Raw genomic sequence first — 24,885 nt, forward strand, 5'->3', positions numbered from 1 at the left:
CTGTTATGAACACAGGATCTGAACTTGGCACCTGAGTGGTGGATATATGGGTGGATCTCCACAGCTCTTGTGTCCCTTACAAAGCCTGTTTCACATACAGGCACATGCATCGGCGTTTACACATAGAGGGAGCTTTGATGATTAATGTGTCTGTTCCATTGTTGATGTCATCTCCATAGCAACAAGACGAGGTTACACAAGAGTTGCAGTTGAACAGGTAGCAGTGGAGTCATTTTTGAAGAAACACAGGATGGAAGAGCACGTGTTGGCATTTCCAGCGGGTAGCGTATTCCGTACTGTCAGCACTGTAATGGTGATGTTCTGGGTGTTTACTCGGACATTCGATTGAGTTCAGAAGTTTAATTACTTAAAGAGCAATGTGTCATATATATATATATATATATATATATATATATATATATATATATATATATATATCATTCTCTTTGTCTTTCTCTGATCCCCGCTCTCCAATCCCCATCTATATGGAACCGTGAGGGGTTACGGCGATAACGCTGATCCGCGTGACACGATTTATCCCTTGCTCTGAAAGCCAGGTTGATGTAAGATAAAGCCGGCCTGCTCACTGACATGTTCCCTGGCCAGCTGTTGTGTTCCCTGTGGACAGATGTTGGTTGCGAGGGAAGCTGCGGGAGATTTGCACGCAAACCTACCTTTGACGTCACCAGTGCGGCTGACTTTTGTAGGCTTTACCGTGTTACCAAGGGTTACATGACCATCCCCCAGGGATCCTGATGCTGACACCACAGTACCTGCTGATCAATAGCGGACACGGAGCAGAGCGCTGACTCTCAGGATGTCAGCACCTTCCGGAATCTGAATGTTGCACTTAAAGGATTTGTTCACTTCCAGAATGAAAATAATATGATAATTTACTCACCCACATGCCATTCATGATGTTCATGTCTTTCTTTGTTCATTCGAAAAAAGAAATTAAAGTTTTTAAGGAAAACGTTCCAGGATTTTTCTCCATATAGTGGACTTCAACTGGGACCAATGGGTTGAAGGCCCAAATTGCAGTTTCTACACAATCCCTGGCAGAAATAAAGATCTTATCTTGTGAAACGATTGGTTATTTTCTAAAAAAAAAATAAAAAATAAAATTATAGACGTTTTAACCAGCAATGCTCATCTTGCACTTTTTTTTTAGAAGATGACCAATCATTTCACTAGATAAGACCCTTGTTCCTTGGGTGAGATCGTTTAGAGCCTGTTGAAGCTGCATTGAAACTGCAGTTTGGACCTTCAACCCGTGGATCCCCATTGAAGTCCACTATATAAAGAGAAATCCTGGAATGTTTTCCTCAAAAACCCATTTCTTTTTGACTGAAGAAAGAAATACATGAAATAGGGGTGAATAAATTATAAGGAAATGTTTATTCTGGAAGTAAACTAATTCTTTAATAAGAGCAGGATGGAGATTTAACTCTAAAACTTAATGTCTTGCTTACTGACGTCCAAGCAAAAGTTTTGGCAGCAAAGATAAGGCTGGTCTTGACGATAAGACCATTTGATGCAACTTTGGGGAACACTATGGATCTGTCAATGTTTTTTATGGTTATTATAGGTTGTGATGATAAAGAAAATGAAAGAGCATTCCGTGCTCTGTTATTACTTAACTCATGACTCACTGTCCAGTCATTTAAAATTACATGAAAACCTTCACTGGGTGGTTTGTACGCTGTTTTATATTTGCTCTAATGGTTGTAAGAAACCATTATTAGCACCTTGCATCCTGCAAAAGGAATGCATGATTAAAGGATTAGTTCACCCAAAACATGAAAAATTCCTCATCGTTTACTCACCCTCAACAAAAAGGAGAAATTTGGAAGAATTGTACAGATCACTATGGAGCTTTCAAGTTCAAAAAGCATGAAAAATCTCATAAAGCTGCAGAAGTAATCATAAAAAAAGTATTTTGAGCTATATTTCAGGTCCTCTGAAGTGATACGATGACTGTGTGATGATGACCAGATCAGTCAGATTCATGAAGAAATAATTTAGACAGATTTTATGTACTAAACTAATAAACTAAAAAGAATGATTAAATAATGACGTATGGACATTGTTACTTCAAGAAGCATCCTGAATGTGCTAAGAAGATCTACGGCATGACACCATTTTTCATCAGTAAGGATGCATTCAGTTGATCAAAAGTGAGAGTGAAGACATTTAAAATGCTACAAAATATTTGTGTTTTAAATAAATGCAATTCTATTCAGTATCCAGAAAAAAATGTATGATAGTTTCCACAAAAATATTAAGCATCACAACTGTTTTCAACATTGCTATTAATAATAAAAGATTACTGATAATTCAGTTTGTCATCACATAAATAAATTACATTTTTAAATATAATAAAATAGAAAATAATTATTTTATTTTGTAATAATATTTCACAATATTACTGTTTATTTTTGAACAATGTACAATTCCAAAAGCGATCTTTTTTTTGTGTTCCACGACAGATTGAAAGTCAAGCAGAACAACTTGAGTGTGAGTAAACAAGGACAGAAATTAAATTTTGTGGTCAAAAACACAACCTAACAGAATTGTTCTAGCACTTAGGATCTGTGTTGGGACTACCGTTTTAACAAGACTAACACTGAACAGATGAAAGGATAATTGCAGCTAATGCTGTCATTTGAGCTGTACAATTGAGCAATTTTTGAGATTGCTTGACTTGTCTGTTAGTCTGTTACAGATATAGCCCCATAAGTGCTTCATCATTAGGTCTTTTCACCGACAGAGGAGTGTGTCTGAATCTGTGTTGAATACAAGTCTGTCAGGGTGAGAAGTGTTGTTAAATGAGATAATCTGTGTGTTAGAAATCTTTACCATCTGATTATAGAAATCAGCGTCTTTTGTCAATTGTCTGTGCTTAAAGAGCCTCTTGGCGGAACTTCAGGTGCCTGATACATAAGAGAACCTCAGCAGTTCAGTCCTCAAGATATCTGGCTGTCTGTTTGTCTCCCTTCACAATTAATAACAGTTTTAGGGGTTTCACTGCTTTCCCCCCCCATGTTTGATACTCATACTTAAGGTTTTAGGTATTTGAACAAGCAAATTCAATTTTGGTGCATAGCTCGTCCTTTACCATTTGCACTTAAGGGGCATTCATTTCATCACAAATTGCGTAGAGATTTGGGCGTGAACCTAGCAACCACTTAGCAACGATCTAGCAACTGTACAGATCACATGGAAACCACCCATTGTGGCAGTGATTTTTGCATGAGCAATCACCACTCACATATTCTTCTGAAAATTATATTTATATTTTATATATATATATATATATATATATATATATATATTAGGGGTGTCAATGTTAACGCATTAGATTAATTAAATTAACGCGTTAATATTTTTTTAACGCAAATGAATTGTTTGATAAGGTTTGACCCCAACTTCTTCCCGTCATCGCAGCGCGGAAGGTTATCTATCATTGTGTGATGAGGGTACAGCGAACCAGTGTTGCCAGGGTCGCGGCACAAGTGGTCTATTTTGAAAATACAGTCGCGGGAAAAAGTTACAGAGCCGTGGGTTGCGGTTTTTTGGACTACTTTTATAATGTACCGTGCCTGCCCAAAGTGTATATAGACAAATAAAAATTTAAATAGATCCTTTTACTAATGTGTATTATACTTGGAATGTATACCTGGCAACTTATGGACGGTGAGGCGGTTGTAACATCACAAACAACGTGAGTTTCAGCAGAGCATACATGTTAAGGCTTTTACACAGCAGAAATAAACATGACAACAGCCACTATAGATTATATAAGATAATAAACACACGATTACGTTAGGATATTTGTATGTGATTTTTTTGAGTTGAATGTGTGCAGCGATATAAAAGGCTATAAATAGCATATTTTAACAACAGTAAAGGACCAAATTCCACATGTGATCGCAAAAGGAAGTTATTACGAACACTCGATGGTGGTTTGAAGTGAGTTCTGAGTAAAAGTGCACTATTAATCTTATGAAGATTATGAAGTCTTATGAAGCATGATGCTAATGTTAGCTTTAATGCACCTGCAGAACAGGTCCAATTCTTCTTCATAATGCATTTTGTCATTACTTCACGTAAGGTCGCAAGAAATTTTTGTTGTATTTATTTAGAAATACTTTTGATAATAGTTGGGTAAATGTATACTGGGATTGAAGCGATGTGGCTTGGTAAACGTTTTATTGCCAGTATAAAGGCTGATAATGGCTGAATAAAAACAAAAGAATAATGATAAAAGAATAATAAAGATTATGTATCATACCTGGCGGAAGTCTGAAAGGTTCTGTTTCCTTTAACTAGTTTGTCATGCATTTCTTTTTCAACACATTTACAGGTAAATCCTAGTATTTTAAATTTGCGATTAATCATGATTAATCACAGTCCATGACTGTGATTAATGCGATACATTTTTTTAATAGATTGACAGCCCTAATATATATAATATATTTCTTTTGTTTTGTAGAGTTGTATATTTTAATAAATATATTTTGTAATATTCAATTATTTTTAATAAATATTATATTTTGCATTTTATACAATAAATTGCTATTATTTTAACTATTATTTTATAATTATGCTGCTCTTTCAGTGGTAATGATTTAATCCTTCATGGCTCCACCCAGAGATTTAATTTTAATGTAATTTTATTATATTTTTCAAAAAATATTTTTATTTGGATATTAAAAATATTTTTATATTTTTTTTTATATGGATTTAAACATTTAGCAATATTTGAATACATTTTAATAAATACATTATTTCGTATTTTATGCAATTTTTAAGATTTTATATTCATGGCTCCACCCACTTATTCATCTCATTTGCATTCTGATTCATTGTTATAGAGGCATATTATTCCGTTTCTGTGATAGGAACCTTTCGCTGTAGTTAACAGGCAATAGGTCGAAATAGACTACACTGCTATATTAACTGCAGTCACATAAAAGGTCACTTTGTTTAAAATATGATGGCATGTGAGAGTCTGTTCACTTCCTGCACAAGGTTGAGTCACTGATTTGATTCCAAGGCTTGGTCTCCTCACGCCTCGTGGCCGTATGCTGCACCCGTGGGGGACACCATATTGCTTGCGTATGATCTCGGCGTGCGCTGACTGTGTCAGAATAAACATGGTGCGTGAACGCCAAGAGAGACGGTTTGCTCAAGAATGTGCGATTTTTGTAGGACTACATCTCAGCGGGCCTGATCTGGCCACCCTTCGTCACTGATGATCATGTACAGCATATACACTCAGAAGATGGTATGAATGCACGCGCACGCGCACGCTTTCATACACACACACCCACACACACTCTGTCCTGGGTACTGTTCTGGCACAGACTGCGCTGTGGGAACAGAACTTGTCTCAATTTATCATGTCATCAGCTTTTACTTTTGTATCTGCTTTACTCTGGATGGCTTCAGGCTCTGCAAAGGAATCCTCTTTAATTAGGATTACACAGGTCATTAGCAAACCCAAGTTTTTTATGTGAGCCTCATTATTGGGACCATTTTTTGTGTTTAACTAAATTATTGATCGTGGTTGTGTCAGTGGAGTTGCTCAGTTTAGTTTGGTGACCCAAGCCACTTAGTTTAGACTTGTTTTTCTGGAAAGATTTGGCAACACTGTCTTAAAATCCTGCATCACTTAAGGGCATTTATAGAAAACTTATGCTGAAAATCCATTTATTTTCTGTTGCAAGGATGTAGAGGAAAAACGCAAGAGTTTGCAAACATTTTTAGGAGTACAGACTAGAATAGAGATGAAAATAAGGAATATTTAAAGTATAGAGAATGATTTATAAAAAAATATATATATATATATATATATACATAGAGAGAGAGAAAGAAAGAAAGAAAGAAAGAAAGAAAGAAAGAAAGAAAAGAGAAAAATACAATTTTTATAAAATAATTTTATTTATTATAAAAAATATTTAGAGTTTTTAGTTTAGAATTTTTATTTTAATTTGAATTTTAATTTATTAATCATTAACTACATTTTTGTAGTTTTATAAAAATGCCATTTATTATTTTATAGCTTCATTTAAAAAGAGATGGTCAAAATCATATTCTGATCATTTCTAGAGACTAGAATATTGCATTGTATATGTGGTAATATTGTATTATTTAATAATAATTATGATTTATATAATATAAATAATGGAAATATATCAGTAACATTAATAATCATAATAATAATGATAATTTAAAAAAATATATATTTTTGTAGTTTTATAATATTTAATTTTGTTGAGTTTATGGTTTTACTTAAAAGGGGAATTTCATCCTGACTATTTCTAGAGACTAGAGTATTGTAAGGTGCATATATTGTAAATTATTACCTAATTATTATTATTATTATTATTATTTAAATAATTGATTTTCTGTCAAGTAATATGGTTCATTAGATGTATGGCTAGCTGTTTATATTTGCTTTGCAATATATAAACTTTGATACATAATTGATGCATAATTCAGCTGGTGTGCATTCACAGGTGTATCAGATTTCAGATTGAATGACACTGTTACAACCAAGGCATTGTAAAACAATATATATCAGCTATTTTATGATAGTTTAGATTTGACTGTGACATCCAATCAGAATTCAGAGTTGGGATCATCTTTTTCATAAGATGACAGACAGGCAGCAGCTAGTGAGGCTGGGAAAATTTTCATCCAGCACCCGTACGATCAGCACTGGAGCTCCTCAGGGCTGCGTTCTCTCCCCACTGCTCTTCTCCCTCTACACCAATGACTGCACATCTAACGACCCCTCTGTCAAGCTCCTGAAGTTTGCAGACGAAACCACACTTATCGGCCTCATTCAGGACGATGACGAGTCTGCTTACAGACAGGAGGTTAAAGAGCTGGCAGTCTGGTGCAGTCTTAACAACCTGGAGCTGAACACGCTCAAAACAGTGGAGATGATTGCGGACTTCAGGAGAAACCCCCCTGCTCTCCCCCCACTCACCATCATGAACAGCACTGTAACGACAGTGGATTCATTCAGGTTCCTGGGCACCACCATCTCTCAGGACCTGAAGTGGGACACTCACATCGACCCAGCAGAGGTTGTACTTCCTTTGGCAGCTGAGGAATTTCAACCTGCCACAGGAGCTGCTGAAACAGTTCTACTCTGCCATCACTGAATATCAATAACTGTCTGGTTCAGCTCAGCTACCAAATCTGACCTCAGAAGACTACCGAGGGTAGTCCGGACTGCTGAGCGAATCATTGGTACAACCCTCCCCACTCTCCAAGAACTGTACTCATCCAGAGTGAGCAAATCACTCTGGACCCCTCACATCCAGCACACTCCCTCTTTGAACTGTTGTCGTCTGGTCGACGCTACCAGAACGGCCAGGCACAGGAACACTCTCTTCCCTCAGGCAATCCATCTCGTGAACACTTGACAATAATTGTGGAACACACACTATTTATACACTTATACACTTATTTATCTAACACACATACTTAGTCTACATTTCAATCTGCACATAATATACCTGTACATACAAAACCGTCTATTGTAATATACCTGTACATTACAATTGTCAATTTGTATATTGTTATTCCCTATTTTTTATTCTTTTATTATCTGTGTTTTTGTTCTGTCACTGTCATTCTGTTGCACTGTGGAAGCTTCTGTCACGAAAACAAATTCCTCGTATGTGTAAACATACCTGGCAATAAAGCTCATTCTGATTCTGATTCTGATAACATTGTTTAAGTTGTTTGTAATGGATGAGGAAAGACGTTCGTGTTGATTGTTGGAGGTGTGATGTGTTCTTCATGAGACACTTCAATGGTGGATCTTCATGCTCTCTACTCAGCCTTCAGAAAGTCTTAGCAAGACTGAAAGGAGAGAGTGAGAGTTGGATGGGGGTGATGTGTTGGACTCGTCTCAGTGAATAGATCCAACAACAGCCAAGCTTCCCCCTCCCCAAACTCCCTCATTATGAATGACCTTTCATGCCTTTCCTAATGCAGTGAGAGCCTCTCAAGGTGAGTAGAGTCATCGGTCTCTTAATGCTCCACTGCAGAACTCCACAATATAGACCTGCTTTAAAAATGCCATTGTGTGCAGAATTCAGCCAATATGAACGGAGGTCATCGTGTCTCCACCAATCACAGAGCGAGCTTACCGCTTCTCTGCACCTTCATGTGATTTAAGCCGCAGAGCCTCAGAAGAAATGACGACTCTGGGGCTGCAGCCATTAGCAACTGATGACTGCTGGGATTTGGAGACCAAAGCAATGATGTCCTTTTGGACACCTTGATTTATCCATGTTTCAGAACGGTCGATGTCTGCATTTATATAGATCACCTTACCAACAGAGCATTAACACACTCGCTTTAGGAAGTCAGTACACTGTGCTGCTGAAGCGAATAGGATTTCTTCAGAAATAGAAGTGTTTTTGTCTAGCAGAATCCGGTTTCTTTCATCTCCTTGTTGTATTTTTACTTTCACTGTAAAGAACAGCAATTAACTGGATCTTCTAAAATAAATGTGAACGGTGCCTATGCTAAAATCCCTAGAAATGGCTCAGGTCCCTCCTTAAATGTTTGTCTAATAGATAAAAACATTTCATGGTTTGGCCAGTGACTGCCAATGTAAATTCTACACTCTTTTGTGTAAATAAATTAAAAAGTTAACTTGGGCATCAAAATGGTATAATGGATATTCATTTCAGATTTTCTAAAGATTAGATTTAACATGATTAAATTATCATTTTTTAAAGATTAAGTTTAAATGAGCAGTTGATTATGGAAAAGGTACACATCCAATAAATATTAGATTAAATATAAATTAGAATATTAGATTAAAAAAAAAAAAAAAAACTAAAACTAAATCCAAAAATAAATTAGACATAAATAGTAAAATAATAAATTACAAAATTAGTAAAATTATAACTAAAATGAAACCTGAAAATACAAAAATAAAAGCTCATTTCAAATCCTAATAAAACCGTTAGGGGATTTTTTGAAATCTTGCACATAAATATAAACATTCCTAATAAAGAAAGAAAGAAACAGGTGTTTTTGTAGTTCTGAAGAGTGATGGTATAATGGGCTGTCGTCTCATAAAGATGGATCCAAAACTTGGGTTAAATATTTTGGGTTAAATATTTCCCCACAGTTCTTTTTTTCACGTTTAAAGTTGTGAGCATAAAAGGGAGGACTCTGGACAGTCGGGTCGAGGGAAGGGGGGTGTTTCATAATAGCAGGTCTTTCATTTTGCTCAGGAACTGATAGGATTAACTTTACTGCTTATAATGGAATATAGCATCTTCAGAGGCCCGTGCTTCTTAGGGAGAATGAAAGATTTCTCTGCCAAGACTATCAAACAGTCTTTATATACTCCACCATTGCCTGTTGCCTAGGAGACCAGTGTAATCCAAGTGCTTTCCCCCCTTTTCCCTGGCTCTCCTTTCCCTTTTTCACCCCCTCTCTCTGATTGGAGACTCTATTGGCTGGTGCCATTGAGCTGGCCTTCAGACGGACACAGCAGCTGTCAGGAGATGGAGATAAATCTGAGGCAAAGTGCTCTGAAACCTATTGATTTCTCCTGATTACGGAACATTTGGAAAGATAGACCAGTGCAGCCTCTTCTCCACGGAGCATATATGAATAATCTGATGCTCTCAGGATCACATATCACACCCTTTAAAGACGGATGTGGCCCTGTTGGAAGCTTTATTGTGTCTGAACGTACACATAGTACTCAAATACATCAGTTGAGAACGTAACTATTTCAGGGGTGCAACTTTTACTCATCAGTAGGTTTTTTTCACTTTCTTGAAGCTGTCAGAATGTCATATTCTCAAGAGAAACTGACTTTAGTCAGTTCAACAGTAGTAGATTTTCCTGCAGGGCTTGTGCCCTGCGATTTATGATGCTATGGTAATTAGAATTGATCGTCTTTGTTTAATCTGACACTTTCGCCTGTTCCTAAGAGACGAAAAGACACCCGCTTTTTTCAGGTATTTTAGCTAAATATAGGTAATATTTGAAGGGGAAAATGTATCACATTTTTTTTTCATGGGTTTCATTTTTCTATGTCCCTACAATATTAATAATACTATTATTATTGATAATAATGATTCATTTTTTTGTGGTTTCAATTCTTCTGTGTCCCTCTAATAATATTTATTTGATTAGATTTTTTCTTTACTAGTTGCTGTATTTTGCCTTGCTTCATTTTTTTTTTCTTCATTGCTTCCATCCTGTTCATTTCTTTTAACTCCCTTATTTTTCATTTCCATCAGAGCATCTATCGGACAGACCATTTAAGGATTGAATTTCATGGTGCAATTCATCTTTGTGGTTGGTCCAGGTATGGTTTTAAAACACGCTGATGGAAAGTTGACAGCTTAATTAGGTGGAGAATGTCAGTTTGTGCTAAGAATAAATGCATTCGCTGCTTTCAGAAGAAAATGGAATTTTTTGCTAGTAAAGACCTTTCCCTCCGGAAAAATATTACATGGCATGATACAACACTCCACAGGCCTACTATTCAGTTATTTACTGGAATAATTATATATAATTATAATGCAAATTATAATTAGTAGTTATTGTAATAGTAGTGTTTGCAGTAGTTTTTGTTACTATTGATATATTTTTTTATTATTATAACAATTTATTCTTTATTTAACCACTAGATTTTTATCGTTGCTGTTGTACCTCAGATTTTACTGGTCAAGCTTTAAATCATCGAGACATGAGTGCAAATGAATTGTGAGTCCAATAAATGTGCTGTTTATTTTGTTTGCTAAAACACTCCAAGGGTTTGAATTGTTTGACTTGCGCTGGTACAAATCTTTCCACTGAAGCCAAATACTGTGGGTAAAGAGCCGAGCACTCGCTCTGGGGTTTGCTGCAATCAATAGAGTGTGTTATCGTTTCTTAGCCCTTTTCAGGGGGAACCTAGTATTCAAGCTGAAAAAAATCTCATGGCAGCTTTTTGTTAAAGATATTTTGGCCCCTTCAAAAACACTCAATTAACTCAAAGTGATTAACAGCGGTCAGTAGAGACGACTGATTTCAGGGGTGTTCATGAAAATGAAACCTCCTGCAAAAGCGATGTCCGGTTTGTTAGTTTAGCGAAGTTTGAATACGTGACACACGGCCCAGACCAGTGTGTGTGTGTGTGTGTTACCTCAGGGCACACAGTATGACACTCTGTCAGTTATCTGAAGGTCATGACTATTGATTCATTGAGAACACACAGTCTGTCTAACAAAACAGCACATACTGTCCATCGCTTTGAAGTGTCTGAGTGAAAGGAAATGACTTTGACTTTACAAAAGCACTGTGATAGTCTACACTTTGTTCTGTCGTGGTGGTTTGCTGATTGTGTAAAGCTCTTGACAGTACAGGGATAACTTGAGCTGAAAAAATGGGGCTTAGTAACATGACACTGATTGTAGTCTGTACTAATGAGCCCAAGTAATTTTCCCCTGATATCACTTTCAAAGTGACATTTTGCTGTTTCCTCGTTTTCAGCAGGATCTGTCAGGAGAGCTAATTTATATACTAGGAGCGTTCGCTCGCCGTGCTGTTTTTTAAAATGCTGAGTTTGTCTAAGTGGTCTGTATAGCATATGTGCTAGCTGTAGTTTGCACTTCTTGGGTTTTTGATGCATTTTTTCTGCCCGTTTCACTTTAATGAGCTGGAGAATGTGGAGGTCAAGGGAATGCAGGTGGTCAGGTTCTCATTTCTTCCCTTGTACTGGACCAAACAAACTCAGCCTTATCTTGTAGCCAGAGCAATTCATTAACTCAGAAATTCACTAAATGAACATATTTGCCTTATTTGGCCAAGTAAGATGTGTATTTGTATTTAAAATGATTTGTAGCTTCAAAGTGACGGGAAATGTGAGCACTCCTTCATATTTCTCTAAACAGTGCCATTTGTACCCTGTTGACTTACAAAGCACATTCACACAGGTGTAAACGTGTTAGCTATTTATTCCTGAAGTATTGAATATGTAATCAAATATAATAATAATAATGATAAATATTAATATTAAATATTAATTAAAAATCTACATGTATTTAATAAATATTTCATTAATATATACTAATGATTATTTTATTTTAGATTTGATCAAATATTAATATAAATTATATTTTATGTGAGGTTTACAGTCTAGACATCATTCTAAATATTTTTTCCCCCACTTAGTTTGTAATCTGGGATTGCATAATCTGCAAAGAAAACATGTTCTTTGAACAAGAATCAAACAAGATGAACAGAAATGTCAACACTGCAATACTGACATAAAAAATAATAATTGTAGTAAATAATTTATATTATTGCATATTTTAAATATGATTAAATATGTTTATGAAGATTATATATTTTTACATATGAAATATATTAAATGTTTAATAAATATAATTTACTGTTGACTAAATAGTAAATTATTAATATTATAAAATGTTATGTCTGAATTACAGTATTAACATTTCTATTCATCTTGTTTGATTTTTTTTTTTTTTTTTACAGTGAGCTCAACATTGCATTCTGGAATTGCATAATCTGCAAAGGATACACGTTATGCTGCTTTAGAATTTAACTATAGCACACCTTTGATGCCTAAAAACACTAGGATTTGAAACATCTTAAGACGGCCCATTTTCAAGGGATAGAAAAAGTATTTGTATGCTCAGCCATCTATCATTGAATATTCATGATTTCATTCCTTCTTGATGATCTGATGTTTGGGATGTGAAGGAAATTAACATAACAAAGGGATGTATAGCTCAATAACTGATGTCCATAGATAGGATCCATACATTGAAATCCACACACCAGAATAACAGGCAATTAATCTGAGCTAAAAGGTAAAAGAAGTAGTACGCAAACACCAGTTTTCGCCACAAGACAGTGACAGCTGTACATATTTGACTGGTTCTGCTAGCCACCCTGGTCTTTATTGTTGTCTCTTGAGACGTTTAGATGGCTTTTCTTTTTCTGTCCTGACTATATACTCCTCTTCCTCCTCCACAGAGTATCGGAAAGGGCTCCCTGTGGTGCATAGACCCAGAATACAGACAGAATCTCATCCAGGCGCTGAAGAAGACGCCTTATCATCCGTATTCCCAGGTGTTCACCACGCCTCCCACCTCTCCTCAGGCATATCAAAGGTAGGCAAGCGGCCCACTGGACACATCGATCCTCAAACCTCAGCAAATGTCTCTCTCCCCTTCTGTGTTGCGTGCTTGTCCCTGTTGGTATCGGTTAGCAGCGGAACCCACGGGCGGCAGCGAGCTGAGCGGAGCTGTCAGAGCGAGACCCGGCGTTGGGTTCCGAACGGCTCCCTCGCCGCTCCATTTCATTTTGATCCGGCTAACAGGTCTGCGTGCTCCCAGCCACTCGACTGTGCAAGACAAAATAATTGCTTTACTGTAAAACTCGAACTGGCATATCGTCCTTAACAAAGGATATGGAACAAATGGGCGGCCAGCTCAGAGGCTAGAAAGGGAAAATGGAGATGGATGCTTTTAAAGAGATTGAATTAAAGCGGACAGCTCTAGTAAGAGAGATCGGCTGGGTTTCAGGTGTTGCTCAAGCATGGTGAGATGATTAAGGAATGAGGCGGAGAAGGGAGCCTTGCTCAGATGTTTTTGGATAGGGTTTTGTGACGACGGCCTGCATTTCTTTCTCCAGCAGCACATTGCTGCCTCATCAAGGCAGAAATCTCACAGCTCGACAAACAAATGCTGAATAAGGCCGTTCTTTAAAAAAAATGTACTTTTTTTTCTCCCAAAATGCATGTGTGCAGGAGGTGAAATTGCACTGTTGGACAAACTGCACAGAATACTGAGTGAAAATCATCACATACCTGATGAGAGGCTTTTTGAGAGGAATGATAATTGGTGTTATTTTATTCTGAGGTTTCTGATTATATCTGAAAGATTTTTCTAAACCTCTGCACGTGCTAAATCAGTCTTATTGAATAACCACCCTCAGGTATCAGGTACATGCTTTATATTGTTTGGATTATTATAGATTGCACAAGTTAGAAGTATTTGGTTAGAAGTTAACGTTGAGTGAGCTGTTATCAATGAAAACACACACACACACACACACACACACACATATACATATATATATATATATATATATATATATATATATATATATATATATACATACACACACACACACACACACACCCTTATATAAAAAAATATATATATATATATATATATATATATATATATCTATCTATACATATATATATATATATATATATATATATATATATATATATATATATATATATATATATATATATATATATATATATGTGTGTGTGTGTGTAATGTTTTTTGTTTTTGTTTTTTTGCTGTAACGGTATATGCTGTTACATAGTCCTTCTCCATTTTGTTTTATCAGATATATTTTTAATGTACTTCGAAATGGCAAATTTAAAAAAATATATATTTGCATGCATATATTTTCAGTAGGTTTTAGTAATAGTATAGTAAAATTTTGGGCCATCTTCAGTCAAAATATATTTATATTGTCCAAAGTACATTTAAAAAAAAATTGTATTTACCCAAAATATATTTTATATATTGGAAAGGTATATGTGCTCCTTTAAGTAGAAGTTTAATCTAATATATTGTGGCATTTAAAGGTTTAAACAATATATATTTTCAATTTACAAACACACCTTGATTGAGCATATATTTAAAATATATTGTGGGCAGAAAACAGAAAAAAATGTGTATGGGTATATCAAGACATTTTTAGCATTTTAAAGACCCTAGCGCTCAGAGCCATCCTAAAACTTATGGAATAATGTGCAAATTGCATGCCGCAGTCATTTTTTGGCTGTGTTTGTGCCGTTACCTGATTTGCATAATTCCTTTAGTGAATCACACGCTAAAACAGCGCAGACAGCATGTGCAAATAAATGACGCTATCAGTGGGCGCAGTTCATTCTTAGCGAATTCCCCTTCTGTATTGAGTGTTGCAGTCAGTTGTGTTCCGCTGATAATGTTGTGTGGGAACAGCACTGGGTTGGTTATTAGCACCAGGTGTTCAAAGACGTGGAGGCCCTGTGGGAAGAGGAGATCACAGAGGACGGTCCCTCTAGACTACACCTCTTCAAAACAACAGCCTATAACAACCTCACAATACTATTTTCAAAGACACACTCTTAAAAATAAACTTTCCAATTAGAACCAGAAAAGGTTTTACACCCTAATGCCATAGAAGAATCTTTTTAAGGTCCACAAATCTCTAGATTTTTCCAAGTGCTGCTTTAAAGATCTCAGGAGAGTTTAACTTGTTCTGTTTTAACAGATGATACCGATTCACAGATTTGAACTTTATAATGGAACATTAAGAACTTTCTTATTCTCCAAAGAACCTTGCAGCCTCAAAAATCTAAGGAATCTAATGCGGTGTTTACTTGCAGTGGAAATTGGGTGTGTAAAAATGAACACAAGAGGTACTTCTTTCAGTAAATGCTTTTTTAGCAAATCCGTTACTCTTATTGAATGAACTCTACCTCATCTAATTAATATTTATAAGGTGTTTATACTATGTTCCGCCCTCACATTTCAGATCGTTCTGACAGCCCTGGTGTAAGGTGTGTGTGTGTGTGTGTGAATAAGGTAGCAAAGATAGCACACTAGTGTTGGGCACACACAGGCTCGGCTTCCTCTCTCTCTGAGGCCAGATGGTGAATCTGCGTGTAGCAGTGTGTAATAAAGTGTTTATCTGGCCACTGCGGCTCTCAGGAAGCCGAATGAAGCTTTTTATAGCATTCCTAAGGTTCACACGAATCAGCTGAGTCATAGACTGACACACTCCTCTTTTCTGCTCAGTTTTTTTTTTTAACGCACCACTCTTTCATCTTTGCTGTTTTTGTAATCACAGCAATAGTGGGGAGATTATTAAATCCTGAGAGTAGTAAGCTGAGGGCTTCAGCTCTTTTTCAGGTTGTTGGTCAGGTAGACAGATGGGATGAATGCATAGTCTGTTCTGGTGATGTCATTATCAGTCCCTGTGGATAGGTATGTGTCCTTATTCGCTGCGGAGGGACGAGGTGATTTCATTTAAAGAAGGGAAAACTTGCAGAAAGCATCTTTTTCGAAATAGAATAGTTTGATCCATTTTGTAGACGCGCACGAAGTTCAAAACCCAAAGCTTAATTCTAAGCTCAAAATTCACTTTTATATGTTTTTTGAACATAAACACCCACCCTTGTACACAACCACCCTATAATGATAAAAAATAAAATAAAATAATCCCCATAAATCATAAGCAGTGTCTCAGAACAAGCCGTTTGCAAAATCTGTACAATGTGACGTCACATTGCACAGGCCCCGCCCATGACTGTTGATGGACACTGCTGTATTAGCAGAGACCCCGCCCTGAGTCAGCCGCACACAATCCGTCATGTTTATCTTTATGCTAGAGCATTTAAATGCTGATGTCGCTTAAAATACAGATCTAATATAAACATGCGATTTCTTTCCTAGCTGTTTACCTTCACCAACTTATGTGTTTTTTTTTACATAATTGTGTGTATTTGACATTTTAAGTGCAATAAGACATGAAAGAGAACTTAGATTAGTACTCACATGCCGTGCGACAGCTGCTTTCTGTGTGCAAGCTTTGGATGTGTGCGCTCAGAAAACTGTATATCAGAAGTTTTAATCAATATGGTTTAAAGCGCATGATTTCAGTGCGATAGACATGATAATCAAAACCAAACAGATGGTTTTTGGCAGAGTATCTGAGGTACATTCTGGAAAAGGGAACGGGGAACAGCAGCTCATTTGCATTTAAAGAGAAATGCACAAAAACATACTGTTTCTGCTTCCACTCAAAATAGGCATTTTCAAAATGATATTATAAATGATCTGTGGGGTATTTTGAGTTGAAACTTCACATTCTCTGGACACCTGAGACTTATATTACATATTGGAAAAAGGGGCATAATAGGTGCTCTTTAATCAAATTTCATTTAAATTGAGGCAGCAAAAAGTTTGGGGTCAATAACATGTTTTTTTGTTTTTTTTTAAGAAAGAATAAGAATATTTTTATTCAGCAAGGACACATTTAAACATTAACATAACATTTTACATCATTACAAAAGATTCTTATTTCTATTTCAACTTTTATTTCTAATCAAAGAATCTTATTACTGTGAATAAAAATCAATATAGTAATATTGTTAAAAATCAATATTACTACATCAATATTATGCAGATTTACATTTTTAACACTAATAATAATAAGAAATGTTTCTTGAGCATCAAATCAGCATATTAGAATGATTTCTGAAGGATCAATACTGGAGTAATGACTGCTGAAAATCCAACTTTGCCATCAAAGGAATAAATTACATTTTAAATTATATTAATACTGAAAACAGTTACTTAAAATTGTAGTAATATTTAACAATATTACTGTTTTTACTGTATTTTTGTTTAAATACTGTAAATGCTACCTTGGAGAGCAAAAAAAAAAAAGTTTTTAGTGTACAGTAACTGGTTATAAGTCTTGTGTGAAAGTTCTGAAAAGTTTAAAAAGCCTCAGAGTTTGAAGGTTTTTAGACCTTATGAATATATATTTCATCATATTTAATAAATTAACTTTTTGTGGATGTAGAATTAAAAAAAACACTTTTCCAAAATGCATTACATTACACTAAATACCTCTTCCTTTCATTCCGAATTCCGATTCATTTGCAAAATTCTATATAGAATTTTGTGATTGAGGACTGCTTGTATGCCCTCAAAGTACTGTAATTTTGACTAAAGTAATCAATGTAAATGCAAACATAATAGTCTTACAAAACAGTAGCAAAAACATCTTTCGTTGCTGTCATGACAAATCAAAATCAGTTTAATAAGGAAGAGGTTCCATGTTTGTATTGTTTGTCATGTTGTTGTGTACACTGTGTAAAGGTCACTGAGAGGATGGTAATGCTGTGGTTTTGGTGCAAGAAACCTTGACTAATATTAAATGGCTGCATGTGGGCTCAGGTAGACAAACATTCCTTAACATGCTCGGAGAGTTTGAGAGACATGACAAGAACGAGAGTGCTGGAGGAACAGCTGGGCCTTGGAGTTCACCAACACGAGTTTGCCCTTGCGAGGTTATTAGCGTGATGGTCGCCATAGCAACAGGAACGCCTCCATGGTAACACATAGCCGAGACAGGTGCAGTTGCATCACAGGGCTATTTGTTGCCTGGCAAAAGGACAGGCCATTAGCGCTCGAGAAATACACTAGCGCCCTGGAAACACGCAACTCTCCATAGCAACCGCAGATGGCTTGGAGCCTATTTTAGGGTTTTCTGTACCTGCTTTTGTCCGTCTTCATAAAAATTCGTGGATGCGTGAATTATCGGAGATGACAACTGGAGGTCCAGTTGCTTTAGGAGATTCATTTTAAATGAAGCCCTGAAAGAAAGAGAATGAGGGGAGGAAAAAAAAAATGCTGAATGCACCGAGAGTGACATAGTTCTCATTTTTAATAGTTGTCATTTCAGCCCGTGGGTAAAAACGCATTACTAAGAAAACAAATTCAATGTACAAGCTGATGAAAAGCCCCAGTCAGGTATTGTCTTGTTTAGCTTCTTTCTCTCCCAGACTTCTAGTTTATTTGTGTGCTTCGGCCCCCACCTTTCCTGCTTTCAAGTCTTCTCAGTAACACTAAATGACAAGATCGCCCACTTTTCCACGCTTTCTCTAATGGCCGGTGCTGTGAATGATGGGGCTTCCATATCTGGCAGAAACCCTTGGATCTTCTCCGCCTATAAAGTTCAGAGATATATTAGCTTTTCGGCAGCCCAGACTGATGAACCCTCCAATGGAACATGTCACATGGCTCTTTGATTAACGTAGGCATGAGAAGAACATCCTTTGCAAAGAGAAGGTTTGGGGGCGGTTGAGGTATTTTGAGTGTTTAGTGCTTAAGTTCATTTAGCTTATTTAGCTTCTCTCATAACCCCTTTTGTCGTCTCTTTAGGTGATTTAGAGAAACAAAAAGGAGGTTGTGGAAGATTGTGGCTTTTTTGGGTGGCGGTAAGCAGTCATTGGAAGCGCGTCTGTGGACATTTATTGTCTTTGAGGTATTTTTGTTCTTTTGGAGGTTTGTCAACAGCCTGCCTTTTTCCTGTAAAAAGTCCATGGAAAATATTCAGTCTGGTTCCACAAGCTGTTTTTTTCTGTGCTCCAAAACCACTTCCCTCCAGCTCTGATTTAGTTGTTTGTACAGATGAATCTCGAATGGCAAATACACTTTCTTTGAGTTTCATCGTCTACACACTTAAAAATAAAGGCTCCAAGGGTGGTTTTGTAGCAATGCAATGGCAGAACCGTTCGGGTTCTCTGAAGAACCTTTCAGTGGGCAGTTATTAAAAGAGCCTCTTTTTTTTTTTTTTTATTAGTGTGAAGAATATTTTAATAGTCTAAAGAACCTTTTTCCACTAAAAAGAACCTTTTGTGGAATTGACAAGTTCCACACTCTTAAAAGTAAAGGTTCCAAAAGGGGGTTTCCCAGTCATGGCATAGAAAAAAATGTTTTTGGTTCCCCAAAGAACCTTTCAGTGGACAGTTCTTAAAAGAGCCATTTTTTATTAATGTGAAGAATATTTTTTAATGATCTAAAGAACTTTTTTCCACTATAAAGAACCTTATGTGGAATTGATAGGTTTCACACTCTTAAATATAAAGGTTCCAAAAGGGGTTTTTCAAAGTCATTCCATAGAAAAACCATTTTTTGTTCCCCAAAGAACCTCTCAGTGGTCAGTTCTTAAAGGAATCAGTGTGAAGAACATTTAAAAAATCTTTTAAGAACCTTTTTTTTTTTCGCTGTACAAAACATTTTGTGGAATGGAGAGGTTATATGGATGTTACCACACCTGCATGTTTTCAGGTTTAGGAATTCGCCCGGGTTTAGGAAGTCTGCGAGATTCTGCTCCGAAATTCCTTCCACTAATTGTGTGTGGCATTCACAACCCTCTGGCCCCGAGAAAGCCTTCATTGTGAGCCGTGAGCCCGGGCGAGAGCAGTTCAGATTTCACATGAACAAAAGTTAAAAACCTCAAGGCGAGAAGTAACCTACAGGGGAGAACCAGTGCTGGCACCAATTAGACTTTAGATTAGTTAAAGAGGATTGCGATTGTAGGGGTAAAAGGAAAATGTTGTGGGCGATAGGATTTGAAATGAGATTATAGAATCAAGTGAAAGGAGGTAAGCTTTGTTTAAAAATGAATAACCCAGGCCTGCTCCTGATGGAGATGGAGAAAGCGGCTGTTCCTTGAAAGGTGTGAGTGTTTGCATTAACAGAGCAAACAGATAAAGCACGCCAGATTAAAAATAGATGGGGTATATACCCAGCAAGACTCCAGCCGGTGGCACGTGTGTTTTACATTCAAACATCCAGCAAGGGCAAAAGAGCGCCCTTCCCCATTGATGTTAACATTTTTGAAAATGCTCTGATGGTCATAGCCACACCACCAGAGCCCTGAAGATGCAGGTTTTGGCTCTCATAGCTGGCGTTAACATTTGATTAAAAAGCATTTCAGCTGAAGGAGCGAGCCACGTTCCCACAGAGCAGGTTCAAAGAGGTTCCGCTGGAGCCGGTCGGGGTCGTTTCCGCTTAGATTACCAGGATATGCATATGCAGGCCGAGGTAGCGGCTCTGTTCTGTTCCAGGCCCTGTACCCTGATGTATCCCCTCCCCCTCCACCCCTCAAGTGCTGTTATACAACAGGTTTTAAATAGATTTTTACATGTTTTGAAGAAAATGAGGGGTGCTTGCCCATGCAAAACTTACTGGCATAATGCTAGGACACGGCTCAACAAAAAGGCTGGCCCAGAGTGTAAGAGCGTTTCCCTTTTTTTTTTAGCCTAGTTGATGGAAAATTCATTTTGGTCATCGCTGTATCTAACATTTATTATATACATGCATTTTATGCATATAAAATATCTATTTTATGTTTTGTTTTTAATTCTTAATTGTAAATTATTTTGTTGTATTCATTATTTTGTTTAGACAATATATATATATATATATATATATATATATATATATACATTTATATATTTATAATTGTACAGTATATACATACATTATACATACATACAATAATTTTTAAATAAAATACATAAGTAATATATAACCATTAAAATATCAATAAAGTAAAGTTGTAAATGTATTTTATTAAAAATAATGATATATATTGTTCATGTATATTATTTATTTTGCTTCATTCATTATATATTTTATTTTGAAATTATATGTATAGTTTTATATTTAATATATATGAGTTTATATATTTAGTTTTTATATTTTAATTGTAAATTGATATAATTTATTTTATAATTATGTGTATATATACGCTGCGTGTGTGTGTGTACACATACAATAATTTTGAAATATAATACGGAATATATGAAATATAACAATTTAAAAAATCAACAAAATAAAACTGTACATTTATTTTATTTAAAATTTTAAATATATACATATATATATATATATATGTATGTATGTGTATATATGTATATGTATATGTGTGTATATATATATATATATATATATATATGTATGTATGTGTGTGTGTGTGTGTGTGTGTGTGTGTGTGTGTACATTACATGTACAGTTATATGATTATATATACATTTTAATTAGAGATATAAAAATAGTTTTATATATAATTGTATATACAATTATATGACCATATATACACTTTTAATTTAAATTTTAATTAGATACTTTTTTTGTGAGCCAGTAATGTGTTGGAAAGGAAGTAGAAATCTGAACTACTTGCCTGATTGGGCAAGTAGAAAAAAAATCATTACTCTTGAGACCTGTAGGGTGTTTGCCATGGCATTGCTAAGGTGATCTGACTGGTTGCTAGATTGTATCTCATTGTCCCAAGGCCAAAGGGTACACCCCAAGTCTCTGATTTTCCCTCCTTTAATTTAGATGATCGTCTGCCAAGCAACTAACTATATGATTTACTGTATCATTCGTGCCTGTAGCACAAACAGTTTTGCACTTAAGTTGAATAGGAGTTTTTTCAAATCACTAACATTGACTGTGAGCAACAGTAATAGTTCCTTTAGTCAAGAACAAGAGCGGCTATTGATACAAGGCCACATCAGGCCTCATGGGCTCAAATTCCATCAGCAGCTGTTTGATTGTTCCCTTCTTTGAATGTGTTAAATTATACTGGCGAAACCATGGGCCAAATAATTGCAGCGGGAGATCTCATTTCTTTTTATTATGTTCAGAGAGTGGAGGGCACATAATAACATATAAATAACGTAATATCATAAAAGCTTTCCTGCTTTTTTGGTTCGGTTCTTACAGCTGATTAAAAAAAGGACCTGGGTCGTCTATCATGAGGCATGCTGTGTCCATGGCAACACATACCGTAGCTGTAACCCGATACAAAGCATATGTGCATTAGGAGTATAAGCACTGCTCTTGACTGCTAAAGAGATGCAAGGAGAAGCAGAAAGAGGGAAAGATGGCACGGTGAACCCAGCACCGCGGGGACCTTGATCTTTCTTACTGTTCTTCAGCCAGCAGTCTTTCTTTTCCTGTGAATACCTACGCCTAACTGTTTAAATCAACAAAAGATTTGCTCTTATTTATTTGTAGCTTAGTGTGTTTGTAAGTGAATTCAGATCTTTTTCGTCTGTGTTTTTATTTCATTAGAATATTTTGGTACTGCACACTTTTCCTTCTTAAATAGTAAGGATACATATTTGTTATAAATTCTTGTAGCCAGACTTTTGACTTATAATTTTTATATAATTTATCTCATTTATATATTTAAATAATTTCTGTATAATGATAATATATACCATATATTTATATAATATATAATTTCTGTAATAATAAGTACATAAAATATAATATAAAATAAATAATATAAATAGTAAACAGTTTGCATACAGTATTAATTAATAATCAATTATCGAATATAGATATGTAAAACATTATAAATATTAAAATATTGTTTTAAAAATACTATAAACAATATCTTTTTGTATCTTTTATATAAATTTTTTATGTATTTTATATAATATAAATATATTAGTGCTGTCAATCGATAAAAAAAACAACAACAACTAATTAATCGCACATTCTTTTCTGAAATTAATTGCAATTTATCCCACCTAACATTAAAGTTTTTAAATATACTTCTATATTGCAATAATTTCACATTCAATCTTCAAATTAATGTACAAACAACATATTTTTTATATTTGTTTAATGGCATCTTTTTTATGACTGAAGGCCAGTATCGCTGATACCAAGTAATACTGATTTCCCTATAAAAAATTTCCCCCTAATATTTAACCATTGACTATAGCCATTAAACATTACATTATAATTAAGAGCTATCAATTTTAACATTTATTAGACTTTAAAAATAACTTCTAATTTAAGTGAACTTAAAACAATCTTCACATAAACCCATTATAATAAATGTTATATTTAGTTAGGCTACCTGTGCCCCTCAGCAGAAATATACAGAAATTGAATAAAGTTATCAAACACTAAATTCTAAACTAAATACAGATACATACTTACCACTATATAAAAGTTATTGATTTCCTCTTTTTTTCTTTTATTCTTCATGAACAGGCATCATAGCAGCTGATTATTAGGTTGTTTTTGGCTGCTATTTCTTTTAAGAGCTGCCGCTGCTGAACGTGACGCGGATCTGACACGCATCGTATTTTGAGTTGAATCGAGTGTGTTAGATGAGGGAGACAATGCTGGGCTGCTCCAGGACAGTTTTGAAAACCATTTCAGAGACATTTTCTTAATGTAACTCGTATATAACATATTACATGCACGCACAGTTTTAAGGCAGCTTTAATCGCCTTTTTGGTAACTTCATGCCTTAACTGACCACGACATTGCATGCAAGTAGTTTATTTCATGCTTTGATAAGAATTGATACAATTGATACAGTTTCCATGCTTGTTTGACTTGTGCCTGCCGCTGTAGTGAAGCTGGAGCGTGTGTCTGAAACGTCTCCAGATTTATGTGATCGTAAAGACGTTCTGTGACTGAATAAAGGTACTTCTTGTCAAGAAAAAACAGACAGAAACAGCAGTTATGAGTGGGGTGGCCAACCCTAGGCTCCGCCCCTGCGTTAACGGCGTTAAATAAATTTAACGCGTTAAACTGAAAAAATGAACCGCCTGCATTACCGCGTTAATTTTTATATATATATTAGTGCTGTCAATCGATTAAAAAATGTAATCGCGTTAATCACAGTCACGGGCTGTGATTAATCACGATTAATCGCAAATTTAAAATACTAGGATTTACCTGTAAATGTGTTGAAAAAGAAATCCATGAGACTAGTTTAAGGAAACGGAACCTTTCACACTTCCGCCAGGTATGAGACATAATCCTTATTATTCTTTTATCATTATTCTTTTGTTTTTATTCAGCCATTATCAGCCTTTATACTGGCAATAAAACGTTTACCAAGCCACATCGCTTCAATCCCAGTATACATTTACCCAACTATTATCAAAAGTATTTCTAAATAAATACAACAAAACATTTTCTTGCAAACTTATGAAGTATTATGACAAAATGTATTATGAAGAGGAATTGGACCTGTTTTGCAGCTGCATTAGAGCTAACATTAGCATCATGCTACATAAGACAATTTATGAGATGAATGGTACACTTTTACTCACAACTCACTTCAAACCACCATCGAGTGTTTGTAATAACTTCCTTTTGCGATCACATGTGGAATTTGGTCGTTTACTGTTGTTAAAATATGCTATTTATAACCTTTTATATAGCTGCACAAATTAGTATTTCAGAT

The 24,885-nt window shown here is 35.5% G+C and overlaps 1 protein-coding gene across 10 annotated transcripts in view; it reads left to right on the plus strand.

Annotated features, from left to right (window-relative positions):
* foxn3 (forkhead box N3) overlaps positions 1–24,885 on the plus strand; it is a 103,316-nt gene that overhangs the window by 40,683 nt on the left and 37,748 nt on the right. For all 10 annotated transcript variants that reach the window (XM_058749571.1, XM_058749572.1, XM_058749566.1 and 7 more), the window contains one exon: positions 13,045–13,181. In XM_058749571.1, the coding sequence (XP_058605554.1) occupies positions 13,045–13,181 (137 nt within the window). The remainder of the gene's footprint in view (positions 1–13,044; positions 13,182–24,885) is intronic.

Source organism: Onychostoma macrolepis, chromosome 17 (genome assembly GCF_012432095.1).
Source record: "Onychostoma macrolepis isolate SWU-2019 chromosome 17, ASM1243209v1, whole genome shotgun sequence".
Lineage (NCBI taxonomy): Eukaryota > Metazoa > Chordata > Actinopteri > Cypriniformes > Cyprinidae > Onychostoma > Onychostoma macrolepis.